Source organism: Natator depressus, chromosome 5 (assembly GCF_965152275.1).
Source record: "Natator depressus isolate rNatDep1 chromosome 5, rNatDep2.hap1, whole genome shotgun sequence".
NCBI classification, from domain to species: domain Eukaryota; kingdom Metazoa; phylum Chordata; order Testudines; family Cheloniidae; genus Natator; species Natator depressus.
In genome coordinates this window covers 91,339,088-91,360,781 of record NC_134238.1, presented here as the reverse complement: position 1 = coordinate 91,360,781, position 21,694 = coordinate 91,339,088, and the positions used below count along the sequence as shown (strand labels likewise).

At 38.9% G+C, this 21,694-nt stretch overlaps 1 protein-coding gene across 2 annotated transcripts in view; it reads right to left on the bottom strand.

Moving 5' to 3' along the window:
- Positions 1-21,694, bottom strand: part of TLE1 (TLE family member 1, transcriptional corepressor) — a 92,246-nt gene that overhangs the window by 23,646 nt on the left and 46,906 nt on the right. For both annotated transcript variants that reach the window (XM_074953200.1, XM_074953201.1), the window contains exons 9-14: positions 16,733-16,849; positions 13,404-13,457; positions 11,666-11,818; positions 10,624-10,768; positions 9,718-9,908; positions 8,383-8,459 (exon numbers count right to left, since the gene is read on the bottom strand). In XM_074953200.1, coding sequence (XP_074809301.1) covers positions 8,383-8,459; positions 9,718-9,908; positions 10,624-10,768; positions 11,666-11,818; positions 13,404-13,457; positions 16,733-16,849 — 737 coding nt within the window. The remainder of the gene's footprint in view (positions 1-8,382; positions 8,460-9,717; positions 9,909-10,623; positions 10,769-11,665; positions 11,819-13,403; positions 13,458-16,732; positions 16,850-21,694) is intronic.

Here is a 21,694-nt window from a genome sequence, read left to right as displayed (position 1 = left end):
CTCCTGTTGGTAATAGTTCACCTTACTTGATCACTCTCGTTATAGTGTGTATGATAACACCCATTGTTTCATGTTCTCTGTGTATATCTATCTATCTATCTATCTATCTTCCTACTATATTTTCCACTGCATGCATCCAATGAAGTGGGTTTAGTCCACGAAAGCTTATTCTCCAATAAATTTGTTAGTGTCTAAGGTGCCACAAGTACTCCTGTTCTTTTTGCAGATTCAGACTAATACGGCTGCTACTCTGAAACAGAAGAAGGGGATGTCTTCCTTATAGAAAGAACTGATACATCAGGAAATGCGCACACAGCAGAATACTTACAAGAAGTAACAGTAAAAGCTATAACAAACTGTGAAAAAAAATTCAAATGTCTAGTACGCAGCTTGGTCACAGACAATGCTGCAAATGTATCCAAGATGAGAAAAAATTATTTAGAAGAGAGTCCCAAGCTCATAACATACGGTTGCAGTGCTCATTTGATGCACCTCCTAGCCAAAGACTTCAGTGGTCCAGAAATAAAGGCTAATATTGTTGAAACTGCAAAATACTTCCATAACAACCACTTTGCAGCAGCTGCTCTGAAAAAAGTGGGAGGAACCAAGCTAACTCTCCCACAAGACATACAATGGAACTCAGTAGTGGACTGTTATGAGCACTATTATCAAGAACTGGCCTAATCTGATGACAGTTTGTGAACAAAATAGTGAAAAAATAGATAGCACTGTCACAGCCAGAGTTCTCAACATTGGGCTTAAGAGAAATGTTGAACACATGCCGAGTACCCTGAAGCCTATTTCTGTAGCCTTGAACAAAATGAGGTGAAATAGCTGTTTTATTCCTGACGCTGTTGAAATTTGGAAGGAACTGAGTGAGATCTTAAAGAGAGAAATGTGCAATGATAGAGTTAAATTATAAGCATTAAAAAAACAAATAGGACAAGCATTATCTCCAGCTCATTTTCTTGTGAATATTCTCATTACTCAGTACCAGGGTCAAACCTTAACTGCTGAATTAGAGGAGTTGGCTAGGACATGGACATCCAGCAATCATCCCTCCATAATGCCAACTATAATAAACTTCAGAGCTAAGGGTGAACCATTCAGGAAATCTATGTTTGCTGATGATGTTTTAAAGAAAGTCACACCAGTGAACTGTTGGAAGTCAATTAAGCACTTGGATTCAGAGACTGTTGAAGTGATAATCTCACTTTTAACAGAATAGCTTCTTCAGACGGCATAGAAAGAATATTTTCTTTCTTTGGACTAATTCATTCCAAATTGAGAAATCGTTTGGGACCTGAAAAAGCAAGAAAGCTTGTTTTTTCCCCCCCAGATTATAAAGAAACAGGAAAATGAAGGTGAAGATGACTGAGTTAGCTGAAGAAACCAATATTTTAAGTTTCTCCTGTTGACCTGGCTGACAATCAATTTAATTATTTTTTTAATTTTTCATTTAACTATTTCAGTTAAAAACACTTATCAAAAACAAACCTGACTTTAAAAAACTCGGATGTTTAACTAAATTCAAAAATTCATATGCCTGTTTTGTTAAAATATTGTAGATTTGCTGTTGAAGAAAAAAATCCAGAATACATAACGTTGCTGTTTTAGTTAAAATAATACACTTTAAATGTCTGTCTGATAATGTTCTCCTCCAAATACACCATGGCAAGAAAATCCTCCAAATATTATTAATTAACCTGTTGAATTGGAGGTAGTTCACCTCCCAGTGACTTCATAAATATCTGCTTCAATTACCTGCTTTTCTGATATAGATGTAAAACTAATCAGAAAAGTTTTCAAAATAAATCACTTTAAAAATGTATAGTGTGTACCTTCTAAAAATGAAAAAGACAGTTACCTTTTCCGTAACTGGTGTTCTTCGAGATGTGTTGCTGATGTGTATTCCACATTAGGTGTGCGTGGAGCCCATGTAGGGAACTTTCAGGCCCAAGGCCTGTGGTCGGCTCAAGACCTGACCCTACATATAAACTTCAAGGAGCTCAGGGCGGTGTGGCTGGCGTGCATGGTAATCAGGGTCCTCACAGACAACACGGCCTCGATGTTCTATATCAACAGGCAAGGCAAGGCCTGATCCTCTGCCACGAAGGCCTCAGGCTGTGGGACTTCTGTATAGCCCACGACATCCACCTGCAGGCCCTTCCACCTACTGGGCGCCTGGAACAAGAGGGCGGAATGCTTGAGCAGGGACTTTTCCTCCCAACACGAGTGGTCCCTCCACCAGGAAGTGGCCCACTGGCTCTTCCGAAGGTGGGGAACTCCCCAGGTGGACCTATTGGTGACACGGCAGAACCAGCGATGCCCCCGGTTCTGCTCCGGGAGGGCCTGGGGAGGGGCGCGATCTCTGATGCCTTTCTCCTGTCCTGGTCAGGCCAACTTCTCTATGCCTTTCCCCCATTCCCTCTAATCAGCAGGGTCCTGGAGAAGATAAAGACGGACAAGGCTTGGGTCCTTCCTGATTGCACTGGCATGGCCCAGGCAGCATTGGTACGGGACCCTCACAGGCCTGATGGTAGCTCCGCCGTGGCTGTTGCTGCTCCGCCCGGACCTGCTCTCTCAGGGCCAGGGCTGCCTCCTCCATCCCAACCTAGCGGTGCTTCACCTCACGGCGTAGCTGCTCAGTGGTTAGGCGGAGAGGAAAGGACATGCTCAGAACAGGTTCAGTGCATCCTCCTCAAAAGTAGACGGCCCTCCACTCACCACACTTATTTGACGCCCTCATCAGTCAAGGTGCACCTGGCAGCCATATCGGCCTTCCATCCACCAGTGCAAGGGCACATGGTATTTTCCCCTGCTATGACTGGCCAGTTCCTTAAGGGTTTGGATCGTCTTTTTCATATTCTAGACCCCTGGTCCCACAGTGGGACCTAAACCTGGTGTTGGCTCGTCTCACGGGGCCCCCATTTGAACAACTGGCCATGTGCTCCTGGTCTCACCTCTCGTGGAAGGTGACCTTCCAGGTTGCAATCACGTCGGCCAGGCGAGTCTCGGAGCTTTCATAAGGACACAGTCCAGCTTCGCCCACACCCTGCATTCCTCCCGAAGGTGGTCTCCACCTACACATGGGTCAGGACATTTTTCTACCGGTCCTCTGCCCCAAGCCTCACGCATCCAGTGAGGAGCGCCATCTCCACACGCTCGATGTGCGGCGGGCTCTGGCTTTCTACCTCGAGGGACCAAGTCATTCAGAAAGTCCTTGCAACTGTTCGTCGCCTCGGCTGAGAGCACGAGGGGCCAGCCGATTTCCACCCAGCGGCTTTACAATTCGATTACTTCATGCATCGGCTCCTGTTATGAGCTGGCGGGTGTCCCCCTGCCACCCATTGTGAGGGCACACTCGACTCGGGCGCAGGCCTCGTTGTCTGCCTTCATGGCCCACATCCCCACCCAGGACATTTGTAGGGCTGCCACGTGGTCTTCGGTTCACACGTTCACCTCGCACTATGCAATCGTTTTCCAAGCCAGGGATACCACCGGGTTTGGCAGGGCTGTCCTCTGTCCTGGGAACTTGTGAACTCTTACCCACCTCCAACAGATATAGCTTGGAATCACCTATTGTGGAAGACACATGAGCAATCACTCGAAGAAGAAGAAAAGACACATACCTTTTCCGTAACTGGTGTTCTTCGAGATGTGTTGCTCATGTCTATTCCATGTCCCGCCCTCCTTCACCTCTGTCGGAGTTGTCTGGCAAGAAGGAACTGAGGGTGGGGGGAGCGCGCAGCTCCCCTTATACTGCGCCAGGCAGGTGCCACTCCAGGGGTCGCCGAGGGGGGAGGGGGGACGCTCCCCCCCTGCGGGTACTGCTGGGGAAAAACTTCCGGCATCGGTGCACATGGCAAGCACGCACACCTATTGTGGAATACACATGAGCAATCACTCAAAGAAGAACCTACCTCTATCTCTGAGTTGTGAGGAATATGTATTAAGGTTATAACAACCAACAAGAATGCACTTTTATGTAGAAATCCATGATTAAATAGAGTCTTCCTGACTAGTGTTTTAAATCAGTTTGATTTAAATCAAATCCACCCTGCAATCATTTCAATTCTGTTTAAAGACAGCACGTTCTTTAATTATCAGGTTAATTGTCACAATGTTGCTACCATTTTGTAACTCTAGTATCAATGCTAAGTGCAGCAACCTAGTGCTAGAAGAAGTCAGAACTCTCACCCTGGGAAAACCTGTAAGAACGTTAACACAACAACCACAGGGGACTGTAAAGAAAGCTAAAAACTCCACTGGAATGACTAATCAAATGAGCAAATATGAATATGGCACTAAGCCAAAAAGAGTATAAAATACTGCATGTTGCTCACTGTACAGTAGGGAGAGAAAGGACAAGGTGCACAATTTGTCATACACCAGATAGTCATCTCTGAAAATAGTACTGATTTCAGGAGAAAATTAATTACTGATTTGGAGACCACACCAGAAGAAAAAGAACAACAACAGAACAAGTGCTGCCAGGAAAATCTAAAGAAATTCACTCTTGTGCAACATGATGAATATACCACAAGATAAATTAATAATTGGCCAATAGCTAAAGAAACTGAAGTAGTTTTAGATCTGACCTCTTCCAAACACTACTGAGTATGAGATTTTAAAGTATGAGCTTGAATCATTCGGTATGAGGATGGAAGCATGAAACTGGACAAGTTCTAAAAAGTAGTAAGTCATAACAGCAGTTAAAGGCAGACAAAAGAAAAATATAGAGAAACATGAGTCCCACAGAAATGGGAAAAATTAGCAGCGGGCTTCAGCAATGGAGGGAATATAGAAAGATGATACAGGAGAAAAGGAAAACGCCACACAACCACAGAAAGAGGGCAGGAAAACTGAAGAATAAATACTAAATACAGCTTGACAGCAGGATGAAGAGAAAATGGAAGGAATGGTTCCCAGGGAGAAACACAGGAAAATAAAATAAAAGAATGTCTAAGGGGCACCTGCTCTCATCTGCCAAGACCAGCTAATTTGTGGCAAGGGGAACTGAGAGTTGAAACACCCTATAGCTTTCTAGGTCAGCATGCAATGGCCCAGAGTCACTGGTAACAGGATCAGGCTCTGAAGAGAACAAACTTGCCAGTGGCAGATTTAAAAAAAACAAAACCAGAAAAGGTTGGGAGTAAGGGACTTAAACTTAGTGACACAGCAGAAGGTGAAGCAGTAGAAAGTAAGGTGTTTTCCAGAGGGAATTCTTTCAACAGCAGCCAACTGAAAAACAAGAGCAGGTTCCTAAGAGGCAGCTTATTTTTCTAACAGCAATCTATTCTATTAATAAGATCTCAGCGTGTAAGTAGTAAGTCATAAATGCAGTTAAAGGCAGACAAAAGAAAAATATAGAGTGGTCAAAGAAGAACAGGTGCTCACAGAAATGCTGGTCCTTTGGAAAGAGAGAACTGAGTCAATGGTACTTAGAACAACAACAAAAAACAAGGGCCCCAGAGTAGCTACGGATAACTACAGTAACCAGCAGACAGATGGCAGGGGATTCAGTATTTCTAACTGAAAAACTTCCTCCCCCATCCCACCTGCAACAGGATACACAACTAAAATGCCGTATCTCATGTGGCATCTCAATGTGTGTGTCTGGGAGAAAGTTGGTTTCAAATATAAACCGAGAATTCCCCTGCAGTCTGTGAAATTCTGTGACAGATGCCACATTACACCCATACTTTGTACCAGAAAATGTCAATAGACTTAACACAGATAAAAGATGCAACCATAAAGTTACTCTGGGCAACGGAAGACATCCTGCTAGTTGTGGATGAACAGGGCTAAAATAAGTCTAAATCCTAACGCAGTCAATTTTAGACTACCCCATCTCCTGGGATTTTAAAAGTTTACCATGTTTATTTATAGTAAGAACAGGCAAAGGAGGCAGCAACTATCAGCAAAGGAGGCAAGAGTGTCTCCAAGTAGTATGACCAGGAGTATGACCTGGTATGTAACTTTTAACTGCAAGTGAGGGTTCTCAGAAGCAGATTCAATAACTAAGATTTTGACCGAGAGTTTAAAGCTAAGTGACCAGAAGGAAAACACCATAAAGAACACAATATTTTTCATTCAAATAGTACTTTTTAAGCAATAGGAAACAGACATGGCTGAGGTGCCTTGAACACTGCAAAAATGACATCTACATTTGAGCCCCCTTCCCCAGTACACTTTTGATTAAATATTTCTGGAAGTCATGAAATGGAAATAGTGAAATTGTTTAACAAATGAAGTCCAAGAATTAAAATTACCCATATCTATTGGCCCATGAATGATCCAACAATAATTTATTTATAAAACTGTGGGCCACATTTCACTGAAGTCACTAGGAATGAATTTGGCCCCGTAAACAGAAACATCTATTTTAAGAACTAGTCCGCTCTGCAATATTTAACTTGACAGCCAATGTTTGATGCATAATACCATCCTTAGACCCTTGTTAGTAATGCAGTACGTTCAGTATCTCTTCTCTAATCTTTCCCTCAGGTGGGGATTTCATACATGAAATTCGGTCCAAGCAGGAGCTTGAGAGTACCAACCTATTCGTGGAGTCTGCATGTAAAAGTGCAATAAGTAGCAAAGAAAACAGATTTAGGAGGAGTGGTTTGCATTAATTCCTATGAAAGAGGAAAAAGAGGGAGAAGAAACATGCACTACACAAGGCACCATATTCACTATACAATTTAATCAGTCAGGATGACAGGCACGGCGGCACATGAGGCTGAAAAGCATGGTGGAAGCAAATCAAGGTATGTTTGTAAAGGTTCAGCTTGTAAGGTTCAACACAGTAAATGTTTCTTAGAACTTACAATTCATACTAAAAATTAAGTGACTGCATTCTTTTGAAAGCTGTGCAGGACAAGTGAATCTGTGTATGTGTAAGCACAAAGCTTCATAATAAAGTCATGAGGCAATCGGGAGACATATGATGCATCTGTGAGAGGAAGACGTAAGTGAAGGGGAGAAAATTTAAACCAGTTTCACTACTAAATCAGGCAGATAGATTAATGGAAACTAGAACCATATTGCAGAATGTTTGTAATCAACAGGAAGGATTTCCCATACGCAAATTTGGCAGGTATTATAGATAAACGTTGCCCGGAGACTGTGCAGGTTGAGAGGGAAACTATATACCTATTATAAAGGAAATACCATCAGAAATTGAAGTTTTATCAATAATGTATTCTTTGGAAATTATGCTCTGTTTAAAACTGTGTACAATTATTTTCTAAAAATATTTAAGAAAACTGCTAAAATAAGAAGTTTTTAGAGGTTGGTTTTTTTGCATGTTTGTTTTTTAAAAAGAAGCTGTATGTATCTATGATTCTACCCTAAATGAGGAACCTAACCAGGTTTAATTAAGGTTACTTAAACCTTTACAACCTACTGAAATAAAACTGCTGCAAATGCTGCAGGTTCAACAAAATGCTCATCCACCAAACTGAAACACATATCTTAGTGGCATAATTTAAAAATGTTACTTAATATGCCAACAAAACACTATATTGTGAAAATACAGAAAGCAAGACATCTTTAAGAGAATTTCAAAATTCATCTGACAGAATAGAATATTAGCTAACTGTAAGACTGCTTTAATTTTATTACCTTTACTTCCTCAGTAAAAAATGAAATTACTCTAAAAATCCAAAACAGAATAAAATACTTTGTTAATGGTGACCGTGCTAAGTGCTCTTTTCTTTATATAGTGAGTTCAGTATTAATACAAGCATCTAATTTCAAGCACTGCTGTGAAAATAAATCCTCCTACATTTATATGTTCACTGTACATCTTTGCCTGTGTATCCTGCTGTTCTACAGCTGCATATCTCTGAGGTAGTTTTCAGAAGTTCATTATGCAAGTTATGTACCATTTGCCAAAGTCAGTACTTATGATCCCCATTAAGTGCCACCTAAATTTCTGAAGCTTGAGACACAGTGATTTCATCAGACCTTCACTCCTGCTCAAATATCTACCAATACAAGGGGGATGTGATTTGCACCCTCTATTTGTAGTGGCTGAAAGACAGCTTGACATGTTTCAAATTTAAAGGTGAGCTCTACTAGTTTCCAACTCCCCGACCTACCTCTAGTTCAATAGCAAAGCTTGAAAGAAAGGAAACTCAGGGATGTTTCCCACCAACAGCTTCTCTCCAGAAACAACTAAATGTTCACAAATGTGATTAAGATGACAGCTACCAGTTGAGACTTTATAAGAAATACTCCTTATCAGGAGAGGACAACAGCAATCTCTTTCAAAACACCCAAGATATCATTCCATTTGGAAGTCTTGTTCGCTGACATAATATAACTAAATGCTCTCGCCGTTTCAGATGTTACTAAAAGTTAAAAGTTACTTACGGTTTCCCCCCAGGGATTCCTGCTAGATTTGGAGGGATTCCAGGTACTCTCATATGAGGAGGAGGATCAAATCCAACCTGGTAATGAAAAATGAGTAAAATTCCAGCCTGTTGAATGAAAAAAACACAACTCCCCTTCCTTCACCCCCAACTCATTTTATATATTAAAAAAAATGGTGTAGAGCATTTTAGAAATGCAAATGTTACTTATTGGAATGCATTAAAGGGACTCTCTGAAGAGATTTATTTTTTTGTTTTCCAGTGTTCACACTGAAAAACTGAACCAATAGATGTACATGATTGTAACAGCTTAAATATGACAGTAATGATACGCTTAATACATTATGTGCTACTTTAGGATTTCCTAGCATTTTAAATCTTATTATATTAATTCATCTAGCATACACACACACTTCAAGCAATCCCTACAACAAATATAGGCCAAAGTGCATTCAAGTTCATCCTTTGAAACGGTATACATAACTTAAAACCATAATGCATGTAGTTTTAAAGACATGTATATGCCACTTACAATTTCCATCCTTCCTGCTCAAGAAAACTGTTTTCCAGTTAAAAAGATTAGCCTCATTCTAGAATTTAGAGAATATAGCACCAAGCCTCACATATCCTGGAAATACTGACACACAACTTTACTTATAAATAATCCCAATTAATTCACTGGGACTTGTGTGCTTAAAGTTACCCATACACTTAAATGTTTGAAGAACTGGGCCCCTACTTAGTTTTACTTTATGGTAGTGGTGACTACAGACGACCTTATTTGCACTGTTGCCAGGCATAAGGAATTTTCTAACTTTCCAGGCCACAAAGCAATAAAAAAACGACACCAGTCAACTTCAAATTTTTATTTTCATAAAAAATAAAACTACAAGCACAGAAAAGTGGATAAAAAGCCTTCTATGTGCTGCAAGATTAATTTAGGATGTCTATAAAGTGTACAAATCTGCTCCAGTAGGAGAAACACAGATGTCCAGAGAACCAATGAAGTGCTTTGTAGCTTCCAACACTACCTTTTTATTCAAATAAATAAATACATACATAAATAGTTTGGCGTTTCTTAATGAACCAAAGCACTAATGAAGGCAAACAAAAACTGAAACATTCATAAATACACTGAGATTCTTTGTTTTCAAGGCACAAGTTTGTTTCTCTAGCCACAGAGTAAAATGAAACATTCAGTGAAGTAGTTAAGCCTCTGGCATTGTTATGGCCTGGGAGTTAGACAATGTTAAATAACGCACGTGAACCCAGTGAACCAAACCTCCCAGTGAACCAAACCTCATCCTATTGAGATGGCAAGCAATGTGTTTCCTACCATAGGAGATCGTCCATAGGCAACCACAGCGGCTGCAGCTGCAGCAGCACTCATCTGCGGGGACATATTGTGCAGACTGGCATAAGCTGCCCCTGGACTGGTCAACTCTCCGTTCATGCCAGCATGAGGTACCATTCCAAATGGAGTAGGGTATGGTCCTGATACCGCCAAGGGTGTCCTCAAGCCAGCAGCTGCAGTTTAATGAAATAATGTGCTCATTGTGAATTCAAGTAATTTTCTTTCTATTTCTCTGCACACAGAGAAGAAAACACTTCCAGATGAATACGTCTTTTGCAACACCCAGTCTTTCCCTCTGTCTACAGTCCCTTTTAATGTTGTTAGGTACAGTCTGAACTAGGCTCATCACCACCACTCATCCTGGCTCTGTGTAAATGAGAGCTCTTATATGCATAGCTATTCTGATTACTTTTAATATTCCCTACACAGACTGCCCGTTCCTTCCTTCATATTTTCCTCCTCCCCATTGTTCATGTTATTTGGTCTTTCTCCAATTCCTGCAATAAGACTGAGAGGTATAGTTTAGAAAACTGACGTCTGAAGTCTGAATATCGCTCTGAATCTGTCAGGATTTACATTTCAGCAAATATTAGCTGCTTCAAATACAGGATAATGGGCTAGGAAGGAGCTTGCATTCAGAATACTTATCAGAAACTTTAAGGAAGTCATTACGTAATTTAGATTATTTTCAAAGAAGATAAAAACAAATGTAAACAGTCAGTCTGAAAGAGGTACAAGCTGCTGAAAACTAAGTCTGAACATCTGTTTCTTATCAAACCTCTTCAACAATATGAAGAATGAAGCAATACATTTATTTAGTATTCACAAATTACATAAGTAAAAGACTAATGAAAGACTGAGAAAAGCACATGAAAAGCAATGCATTACCAGCTTGGTTAACTAGAGGGTCCATTGTTGGAGGTTTTCCAAGGCCTGGACGAAGTCCTGGAGTAGCACTAGTGCCCGGAGTTGGCACATCACTTCGAGGAGTCGGTGTGCTGGATTTCAGAACAGGCGTGCTGGCTTTTTCATGCTGGTATCATTAAACAAATTAAATGAGTATTATTTTTAATCCAGGCCATATTACACAATTTATCACAACAGCAGCTGGGACACTGGGCACCTACTACCTACTCCCTCAGCCAATTTTCATAAATCCACACAAAGTTGTTAGCATTAACTTGTGAGAGAGAAATGCTGACCTTTCCTATTCCTGCCAAAATTAAACAAGGAAAAAATGCAGAAGGTCATTTTTTCCTTCCTCCACAGGCATTAAAAATGTCTGAGATAATTTAAATTCAGGACAATATTCTATGTATCGCCAAATTCTTTCAGTCTAAAATCAGCATCTCAAATATTACAGAAAACAATTTGTCTAATGTCCCAGATTAAAGTCCAAAAAAAGAGTGATACGTAATTAATAATCTCCTAAAATAAAACAATTTAATAAATTGTGCCAGTATAACAACCAAAGATCTTATGATCAAATAATTTAATGACATTTTACCAAGAGACAGAGTAAAACAACCTATTTAGAAGAAGGGAACCATGATTCTGCAGAACATTTAAAAGATCTGTGTGTGTATGTTTTGTCTATAGTGAAGAATAAGTGTAAGCTATTTTCAGCTCCAAAAAGAAAAAAACACTGTTTAAAGTGAACAGTTTGCATTATACAGTAAATTTGGAAACCATTAGCTATAAGTGCATAGGACAGATCAGTGTGAAGTAGAAGCTTTTATCAGCGAAGAAGATGGTTGTATAGTACTATAAAGGTCTAGGGAAACAAGAACATGCTTCAACTTCAAGTGTATAAAATCAGACATCCGCAGCCAACAAGCAAGCCACTATGCACAGTAATTAGTAGTGAGACCATACATGTGAGAAATAGATAGGTATTTCCTCTGGGCTACAGACTGCTTTTAATACTCACCAAACTCATTTCTTTGGATTTCAAGGAAGTGGAACTTCCTGAGGAGGCTGTGGATGCTGGACTGCTAGAGGCATCTTTTTTCAGCAGGCGGTTTTTATCTATGCCATTCTCACGTGGCGAATGTGCCGGACTTGCCCGTGGCGATGAAGGATCCTAAAATAATAATAATACTAATAAAACAAAAAACAAATACAAATGGGGGAGGAAGGACAGCAGAAAACTGCTTTATGGCCATGGGCTTGTACAAAGCACTGCCATGGAATTATCACCATGGAAAAACCGGAAGGTTTTAAACAGGTAAGTTTAAATAAATAATTTTTTTAAATATTAGTTTTTGTTTCTCTGTGACAATGCCTCCTCTTCATCTGGTCAGTGGGGGCAGTTAGCCCACTGATTAAAATAAATCCAGTTAGTTTTGCATGTGAGTTTTAAATAATAACATGGTAATTTTTTCTTAAATATATAAAGAGGAGATTACAACCTAATTACAGATAAAATATGACAAGTGTGAGACAAACAGTGAGAGGGAAGGGAGGACAAGAGTAACAGTAATAAGATTATGCAGTTCATAGTGTCCGCAGCATGATAGCTCTGAATAATGTAAACATTATTTTAAAAATTTCTTGTCAAATGATAACCCACTTTGCTTATCCCCACCCTCAAAGAAAATGATCCTGAGCTCGTGGCCCACAGAGTATGTATTGTCTATTGTTTTCTTTCCTCTATACAGACTGTCCATATTACCCCTCTATGGAGCAAACCTTCCCCTCACTCCTCTCCCCCCCCCACCTCCCGGGTGCCTGCCCTGGGTGGAGGCTGCAAAGCCACCAGGATTCCAATGGTTCCTCCACACTCTGCTGCTCTCCTGGGGGTCGGGTGGACCCCTGCAGGTGGTATCAGGTGCAGGAGAGCAGAAAGTCTATTAATCAATTTTGTATCATATGCTCAGATATTGCTGTGGTCTGGGCTTCTGAAGATGTTGCTAGTTACCTAGCTCCCTGCTCAGATACCCACTTTCCACCATCCAATCCTACAAAACTGACGGCTGACAGAGTAGACCTCCTCTGTACACCATGGCTTGGTAAAGGCCCTGCCTCCCAAGCCAGATCGGAGTAAGGGAAGAGGACTGATGGCATCCTATGCTCCCAAAGTCTTGTATTTGCAGGACATAAAAGACGGGAAGGAGGGAGTTGGACTAGCCCCCTCCACTGTGGTGCTGCTGGCAGGAACTGCTGCTACCTACACTGTCTTTCCTGAAGAATGGTAGGGTTTTCTTAAATGGCCACTCGCCCTAGGAAATTCTGTGGATCTCTCTAGTTGCTTCTCAACTCTCAGTTTGCTTTAACCTTGTGTTCCAACCCCATCCCTGCCAAAGACGCATTGATTTAAAAACATTGCCTGATCAACCCCGGTCCTGTACATACATCCTCATCTTAACTCTTCCCCACCACACAGAGGCAGTCATGACAGCAGCTGTAAAATGTTGGAATGCATCTTATGGGAAAGCTGAAATGTGTACGAACCAGTGCAAGAGGGAGCAGATAAGTCAGCCCAATTTGCTCTGTCCTGTAATATGGCAGCCAGCAGGCATTACATTTTAAGGTTTTTCAGGTTAATTACCAATATTAGTAAAAAGAAAATAGGCAAGCATTATTTTTATATACATTTAGACAATACTGAATTTTTCCTTCAATGCTTGGGCAAATGTTAAAAATGCAAAAAATGAAAACTGAGTTACCTCATTGGATACATCCACAACCAAGTTATCGTCACTCTTGTCCCCATCACTGTCCTAGAAAAAAATTGTTTATTCCATTTAATACACTTGAAGAGCATGGGAAAAGGCTAAGCATCTGCTGTATTCACCACCTGAATATTAAACATCACTGTCCTACCCGAATTAGACAGACAGAAAGAGGAGAGCCACACCATTAACAGCAGAGAGCCCTTCACCACTTTTATAAATGATAGGGCAAATATACAAATTTGATGAAAATAGGAGCACAGCTTTTCTTCCTTTTAGATTTACATTACATTTGAGATATCTGAAAGAATATTTGTTTTTAACTATAAAATATAAATGATGTATGGCTAGTCCAATGACTGTTTACACTCTGAGGGAAAAAGACATCCTTAACTGCTCTCATTGTTAACCTGTATATTTTAGTCCTAGCAACTGTAAAAGGAGAGTTGCAGAATTAGTTACAGTTTTCACAGTGCTTTGAACATGTAAAGCACAATGGCAAGGATTTTCAAAGAAGTTTCCTATGTGTACTACTTGTTTCAGAAGATTTTTCTAAGTCCAAGGTAATTCTCCTGGAGAAGTCCAGAGTCCAGTTTGAGACCATCCCAATTTCCATTTTAAAGCTTCATAATATCAAAAAGTTTTGAGCAGAAATTAAATTGAAAGATCTTGAACTTACTGTCCTATTTCCAATCCCACAATTCCCCTGAGCCAACTTATTTCTGCTTTCTAGACACAAATGCCTCCTTGTCATTAAAAGTGCTGCTTTTAGGAAAGCAGCAAACATGTGAGTACAGTTGGAAATCTAGTAAATCTTTAAATATTAAGCCTGTTCCAGAGTGGAATTATTTTAAACTCTTTGTTTTAAGAGTTAAGTATTTATTTTATCTACTAATAATCCAATTCCATTCCTAGTGCTTCTACCAAAAAGAGAAGTTGTCCTGTTTTCCAAAAAATCAAGAGTTTCACATTGTATATGATTCCCAAGAAACAGATAATGGTTTAAGCATGCTCTCCTTTGAATAAATGAGGTTACTAATACCCCCAAAACTGCTAGCATCTGGACACTAGTGAGTTGAAAGATTTTAGTAAATAGGAAAGTTTGTCAAAAGTTCCCAGCAACAAAACAAGATACAAGATGGTGGAAGAAATCACAGACTTTGGTTTCAAAGATGCAGTGGTAATACAGGGCTAGGTTAACAGGAGAGGGAAGGTGCCCCAACCTGCTCACAGTTGCTCTGATGCAACCCCAAAATCAAAGACTACAAGGGTTTCACTGAGAATAGAACGGAACCTATTGTGATCAACACAAGCATCTGGTGAAAACTTGGGATCAAGTGAAGGAAATAAATCATACCCACAGATGTTGAGAATTACAATAGAATCTAATTTTCTTGGGTCAGAGTGACCAGCAATGCAGCTAATGCCTGAAGCCACAGACCCAAGGCATTCTTGCCACTGTACAATTGTGTCACAATTACACTTTTAATAAAAAGAGATCAGCCCTCCCCTCTGTTTCTCTGTGTGACTAACATCTCCATTCCCTCTCCAATTACTATTATTTCTATTTAATTTACATTAAATTCTGCTCCTCCCATGCTTATTTATCATAATCTTAGAAGAAGGTTAAGGGCAGAAATGCTGAGCTATCGCAGCCAGTGCATATGATCTACGACCCTTTCGGCTGTTGGTTCTGTGGAACTTCAGGGGCAAGTAAAGCTGGTCAAAAGACAACACACAAGTTGTGCAAATATTTTACATTTTACTTTGGGGGGGGGGGGGGGGACACATTGCTTTTCATAGTAATTTTGTAATTTCAACCAGCGTAAGTAGTAGGTAGCTTTGTTAGGTTACATGGCAAGCAGAAACCTGTGGCAGTGTGTCTCAGAGACTGTACAGACTTAAGCTTGTGAGGCTTGCACTACAGTGCTAAAAATAGCTGTGTAGACATTTGGGTTCGGGCTCCGAAGTTAGGGAAGGGGATGGATTTCACCACAGGTTACTGCTTGCCTTGTAGATGTACCCTCACAGACCCTGAGGCACATTCAAGCTACAATGGCGGCTACTATTACAACTTACGTAAGGGGAGGAAACGGAGCAAAACAACTTGCTTCTGAATCCTAGAAGGCTTCTGACTCCTAAAGGCAGGCACAGCTGGTTCCCTAAAACCCAGTGACAGTAATAATCTTGGGACTAGGTTAAGCTATTCAGTCATTACACTATATAGCATGAATGAATATGAAGAATATCAGTAAGTGTGGCAACAACCACATGAAACCTGAAATACAGCTTTTAACGAGGGTGGATTTTTTTAAACAGGTTTTTTAAATTTAAATCAGTTTTTATTTTTGTTTTTAATAAACCTATTTAAAATTAAAATTGGAATTATGACAACCTATGGTGAGGCCTAAACTTATTATAATGTATTAAAATAATTTAATTTAAATGCAAAAATAATATTAAGCAGTACATATTTGAAAGTGCAGAGAGATTTTCTTCATTTCAGTTTATTCAACTATTTCAGTTCAGTGACTAGTTCATTCAAAATTAAGGAACTAATGGAAGTTGAAAATGCAGGAAAGCTTGTTTTCCTCTTCCAATCAATGAATGAAAGCTAGGTTTGAGACTATGACATCTACTAGTTCTAAAATCTTAAAGACATGGTGACCAGAAACACTCAGATTCACCAACTACAGATAACACTTCCTTTGTTTAATAAATCAGATTGTTTTAAATGCAAAATATATTTTGTTACACCTTTTGATAAAATTTCATATTATGTATAGAGTACATTTAAGATAGTTTAATTAAAAAATTAGTATACCATTTTTGTGCTCTTTTAACTGAAATTCCATCAAAATAGAGCTTGACGTACATCTTACGTTAAAATTAATCACTTAATAAATAAGAAATGCACCATTCACATTTTCTAACAAAAAATTAAAAATGAATTAAGAAAAATTAAGAATCCAAATAAATGTACATTATTCAATATAACTGCTTAAATAAAGGTGGTGTATCCTCCTGATTAGCAAAAACAAACACCAAATTTAATGTGAAGCTATATTTAGTTGTGATTCAACATGAGAACTAACCTTCTTTAGGAAAATAACCAAGAAGTATAAACACAAAACCAGATTATAATAGATTATTTAAATGAGTTTGCCTGTTTGCTAATTTAAATCATTATTAAAATGGGTGATTTAAATAACTTTGATTTAAATCAATCAATCAATCTGCCCTGCTTTTAACAACTATTTAACTGCTCACACACAAAATATGTGCAAATAAATTAATCATTTATTTGAAACAGATTTGCTTACATAGTGGCTGGAATCCTTATCATCCACCTTTCTTTTTTTAATGTCATTGGAATATTCAGGACCATTCCTGCGTTTATCTGTGTTTCGCAGGCTGTCCGGTACCAACAGAGAATTACTCTGTAAAGACAAAAAACCAAGGTCAATCAAAAATTCCTTCCCGAATTCCTTCATATACACCTGAAAATTAAAACTGGATGTAATAAATATTTTAGAAATGTAATACCGTCTCAATCTCTCATTCGATTTAATTCAACTCACCAAAGTCTTCAAAGGCAAATTATAATTATAGAGATTCAAGCATTTTACATTTTGCTTAATCTTTGCATACATCAATCTATCAGAAATTTAGTTCGCTCGTCAGTAACTATTTGTGAGGTTACTTAATTTAACTGACCTTATTGTTTTACTTTAGGAGAAACAATGTTTATTTGTGAGCATACAGTATTTTATATGTACTCTCCCACACACACACAAACATACAATGGCATTTATAACTTTAAATTTACAATTATAATGTATTACCTAAGGATGGATCTCTCATTTTTACAATGTCAAAAGCAAATAAAGCTTGGAGGATCTGCCCATTGCATGTACCATTATGAACACTACCTCTTAAAACAATAACAATTAAGTAGGTGTTAGCTACAGAGTAAGATTACCCAGTGCTCATTTATTTATTAGCTGTGATAATAACCTCAACAGGACACCCTCAACAAATTTACTGCAAACAGAAAGATTAAATATTTTCACTGCCAACATAAAATTCACCGTTAGCTTAAAATTCACACTATTACATTGTTTAATCAGTCTTGGACTTAAAAACTGGAGGCCGATACACACACACAAAGACAAGAGCAAAGACTAATCTTTTCTACAAATGATACAGGCTACTTTCATTCAGATATGCTAAGTACAAACTGTTGACCCAAAGAAAAAAAGGCATTTTAAATATTTTTGGGTCACATGACACAATTGGACATGCCTCAGATTCCCATCTCCCCTCCAGCTAAAGCATTAAAACATGTTACAATGAGTTCTTTTAAGTACGGGATTAGCATATGCAAGAGGGCAATTTGTTCAGTGATGTGTTAATGCCATGAACAATGCTGAATGAGTTGTGCAAAAAACTCCTATCAAAAAGACCTGATAAGCCTGGTTTCTAAAAGCCATCTAAAAAAAAAATCACCACAAGAAGGAAGCATGGTGCCAATATACATTTACTTACTTAAGGCCAAATCAGATACAGTGGTGAATCCATAAGGAAATACTTGCGTATAATTAAAAACCATAGATATTTACTCTTAAAATATCATAAACATAACCTAATAGTCAGTTTACTACTCATTGAATGACTCCGCATTTGAAACCAAAGCTTTGCAGTGCTCAAACATTAATGCTCAACCACATGGAGGAAGAAAACAAAACAGGGTACACAAGACAATTTGAATCCCCTTTTGCCTACTTCAGAGGCTGTACTTTAAAGCTAGCTCTAAGCTCTTTTATTCATGACTATTCAAGCTACACAAATGCCAGAGGGCTTACATAAAGCATATGGGAGGGTCCAATGAAATTCAGTATAAAGAAGCTCACAGTAATGTGTTTACCACAATGTTTTGCGGTTAAAAGGTGGGCTTGTTGGATGACTGAACTAATTACCTTGATAAGTATAGGCAGAATTTAACCCATCTTCTCCTTCCAAATACACACACACACACACACACACACGAAGATAAGGAAGCCAATGTTTTGGAAGCATATACTAAAATCCAATTCTGATGAAAAATGGATTTGTATTTTAAAATGAACACCCAATGTCTGCAATAGAAGATACAGCTTAGAGAGAGGTTTCAGAGTAACAGCCGTGTTAGTCTGTATTCGTAAAAAGAAAAAAGAAAAGGAGTACTTGTGGCACCTTAGAGACTAACCAGTTTATTTGAGCATGAGTTTTCGTGAGCTACAGCTCACTTCATCGGATGCATAGCATATTGTGGAAACTGATGAAGTGAGCTGTAGCTCACGAAAACTCATGCTCAAATAAACTGGTTAGTCTCTAAGGTGCCACAAGTACTCCTTAGCTTAGAGAGAGGTTTCAGAGTAGCGGCCGTGTTAGTCTATATTCGCAAAAAGAAAAGGAGTACTTGTGGCACCTTAGAGACTAACAAATTTATTTGAGCATAAGGTTTCGTGAGCTACAGCTCACTTCATGCATCCGATGAAACCTTATGCTCAAATAAATTTGTTAGTCTCTAAGGTGCCACAAGTACTCCTTTTCTTTTAGCTTAAAGAGACACTGTCAACTCAAATTTGACTACAAATTAAAAAGTTGTGAGGAAAAAAAAAAGCCCGCTTTTGCTCAACCCAAGGCCAACAGAAATAATTCTTTTTAAAAAAAATGCTGAGAAATAATTTTTAACTCAACTCAAATATTGCAGTATTGAGAAGCTAAAAGGGAAACTAACAAAACGTAAAACTGACTTCATTAGTTTTCATTGTCCAAACTGACAGAAAATAACTGCAAAAAAGGAAACACTAATTTGTATTTTTAAGACCTGGATCCTGCAAATTATTCCACATGGGTGTAGATTCCAATCATGCAAGAAGCTTGCAAGATCCGTGCCTAAAATATGTAGAGAGAGTAATTTCAGGTATTAACAAAGATAAGAAATAGGTTTTATTGTATTTTTAAATTTAGTATCCCTTTAATGCACAGTTCCTGCACACATGATTGTATCCTACCTATGTTTACATGCACGTGCCTATACAAAACAATGCTGACACACTTCTGTGCAATTCAGTATTCTAAAAAACAAAGAAAAACTTATCAATCCAAAAAGCATACATGGCACTATATAAACCCAAAAAGCATACTCATGCACACACACAAGCAGTTCCTATGATATGCATTTAATTACTAGTTTACAGAATAGTAATTAAGGGGCAAGGGTCCACAGTTTCTGGGATGTAACTTCCCCATCCCAATAACCACTAGTCATCCTATCCATTATTTTTTGTTACAAACTGGAATTCCTAAAAGCAGGAAGACTATAGATCTTGAAAACATCTAGTCAAATAGATAAGAGCATCTGCAAACTTCCTATATAGCACCACCTCTTGGCTCCCCAATGCTCTGGGGCAGTGGTTGTCAACCAGGCGTACGTGTGCCCCTGGGGATACGCAGAGGTTACATCAACTCATCTAGATCAGTGGTTCTCAACCTATTTACCATTGTGGGCCACATATGCAGCTCTCTGAGTGATGTGGGCTGCAACCACACAATAGCTATACTACTTGTATGGCACTGAAGATGTCACATGGGCCGCACATCGGTGCTGATTGGGCCGCAAGTGGCCACGGGCTGCAGATTCACTGATCTAGATATTTGCCTAATTTTGCAGCAGACTACTTAAGAAGCACTAGTGAAAATCAGTACAAACAAAAAATTCACATACAATAACTTGTTTATCCTGCTCTATATACTATACAATGAACCGTAAGTACAAAATTTTTGTATTCCAATTGATTTATGATTATGGTAAAATGATTTATTGATTTATTTATGGTAAAAATGAGAAAGTAAGCAATTTTTCAGTAATAGTGTGCTGTGACACTTTTATGTCAGATTTTGTGAGCAAGTAGTTTTTAAATGAGGTGAAACTTGGGGTATGCAAGACAAATCAAACACCTGAGAGGGGTACAGTAGTCTGGAAAGGTTGAGAACCACTGCTCTGGGGCATTAACAATAAAGCAAAATGTACCTTATTTATAAAAAGTGTTAATATCACCATTTTTAACTGTCACTTCAAATGGTACCTTGCTTTCTTTATGTCAGCTATGTGCGACTTCCAACATATTTTTAAAACCTAACCATTTTGACTCGGTATAGTTTGGGGTGTAGCAGACAAGATCATTATTTTAAAGGTCTTGGAAAAAATAACTTATCTTATTGGGTACTAAATGCAGACTTGATTTATTGCAAACATTCCCAATTACTTTGGATCAGGTCTTAAATGCAGAAACTGTTTTCACCAAAATTTCTATTGGGGGCAAAGGAGTGGGGGAAGGAAGAGAGTCATTTGAAGTGTGTGTGTGTGTGAGAGAGAGAGAGAATGGGGAGGGGCAAGGCATGTTAGACCTACCCCAGTACAGTTTCACTACCCTGGAGGGTCACATTGGGGATGGATAATAGGTAGCAAGGAGCTGAGAGACTGAACTTATTGGCAAACTTTTTTCCCTGACAAGCGCTGAGGCCTATGATGTTAATTGATCCTGCTCACATTCCTACATGATGACATGTCCAACATCCTAGAGTTTGAGATCTTGGATGGTTTGGGTATTCGTTCCCAGATTATGCCAACACTGTTCTGGGTTGTATAAAATCACAGTCGACAATAAAGGGATTTAGACTCGGTAAATTCAATGATTAGTCTGGGCAAAAAATGAAAACAGTACATTAAAATATTTAAAGAGTTAAGAGCAAGCTTCAAAGCGTCCACCACAATTGATGAAAGTATGTTTTTTATGTATGTACACTTGTTACTGCAAACTGCTCCTTCTTTAGTTCTGAGTATCAGTTGTATGGAATTTCATCAGGTGGTATGAAAGGGTCTCCATTTTCCACTCATGTTACTAGCGCTTTATGAAATACTGAAGCGACACAAATGACAGTAAACAAAAAACTAGGACACAGATGACAATATCAAACTTTTTTACCCAGGGCTCAGCATGCCTCCTGCCAGCAGAAGTGACTTGAGGGTTCAGAGAACAGTTACCAATTAGAACAGCAAACTGAGAAGATTCTCCCATCATGTCAGGTCAAGTACTGTCTATATTTCCCACATAATCAGTGCCCTAAATGGTATAATATAGGACTGATAGCATGAAAGAGCAGGAGCTTCACAACACCTTCATGAGGCTGATATCTCTAGAGATATCTAATCAGTTCTCTTCTTCTTTTATGGCTAA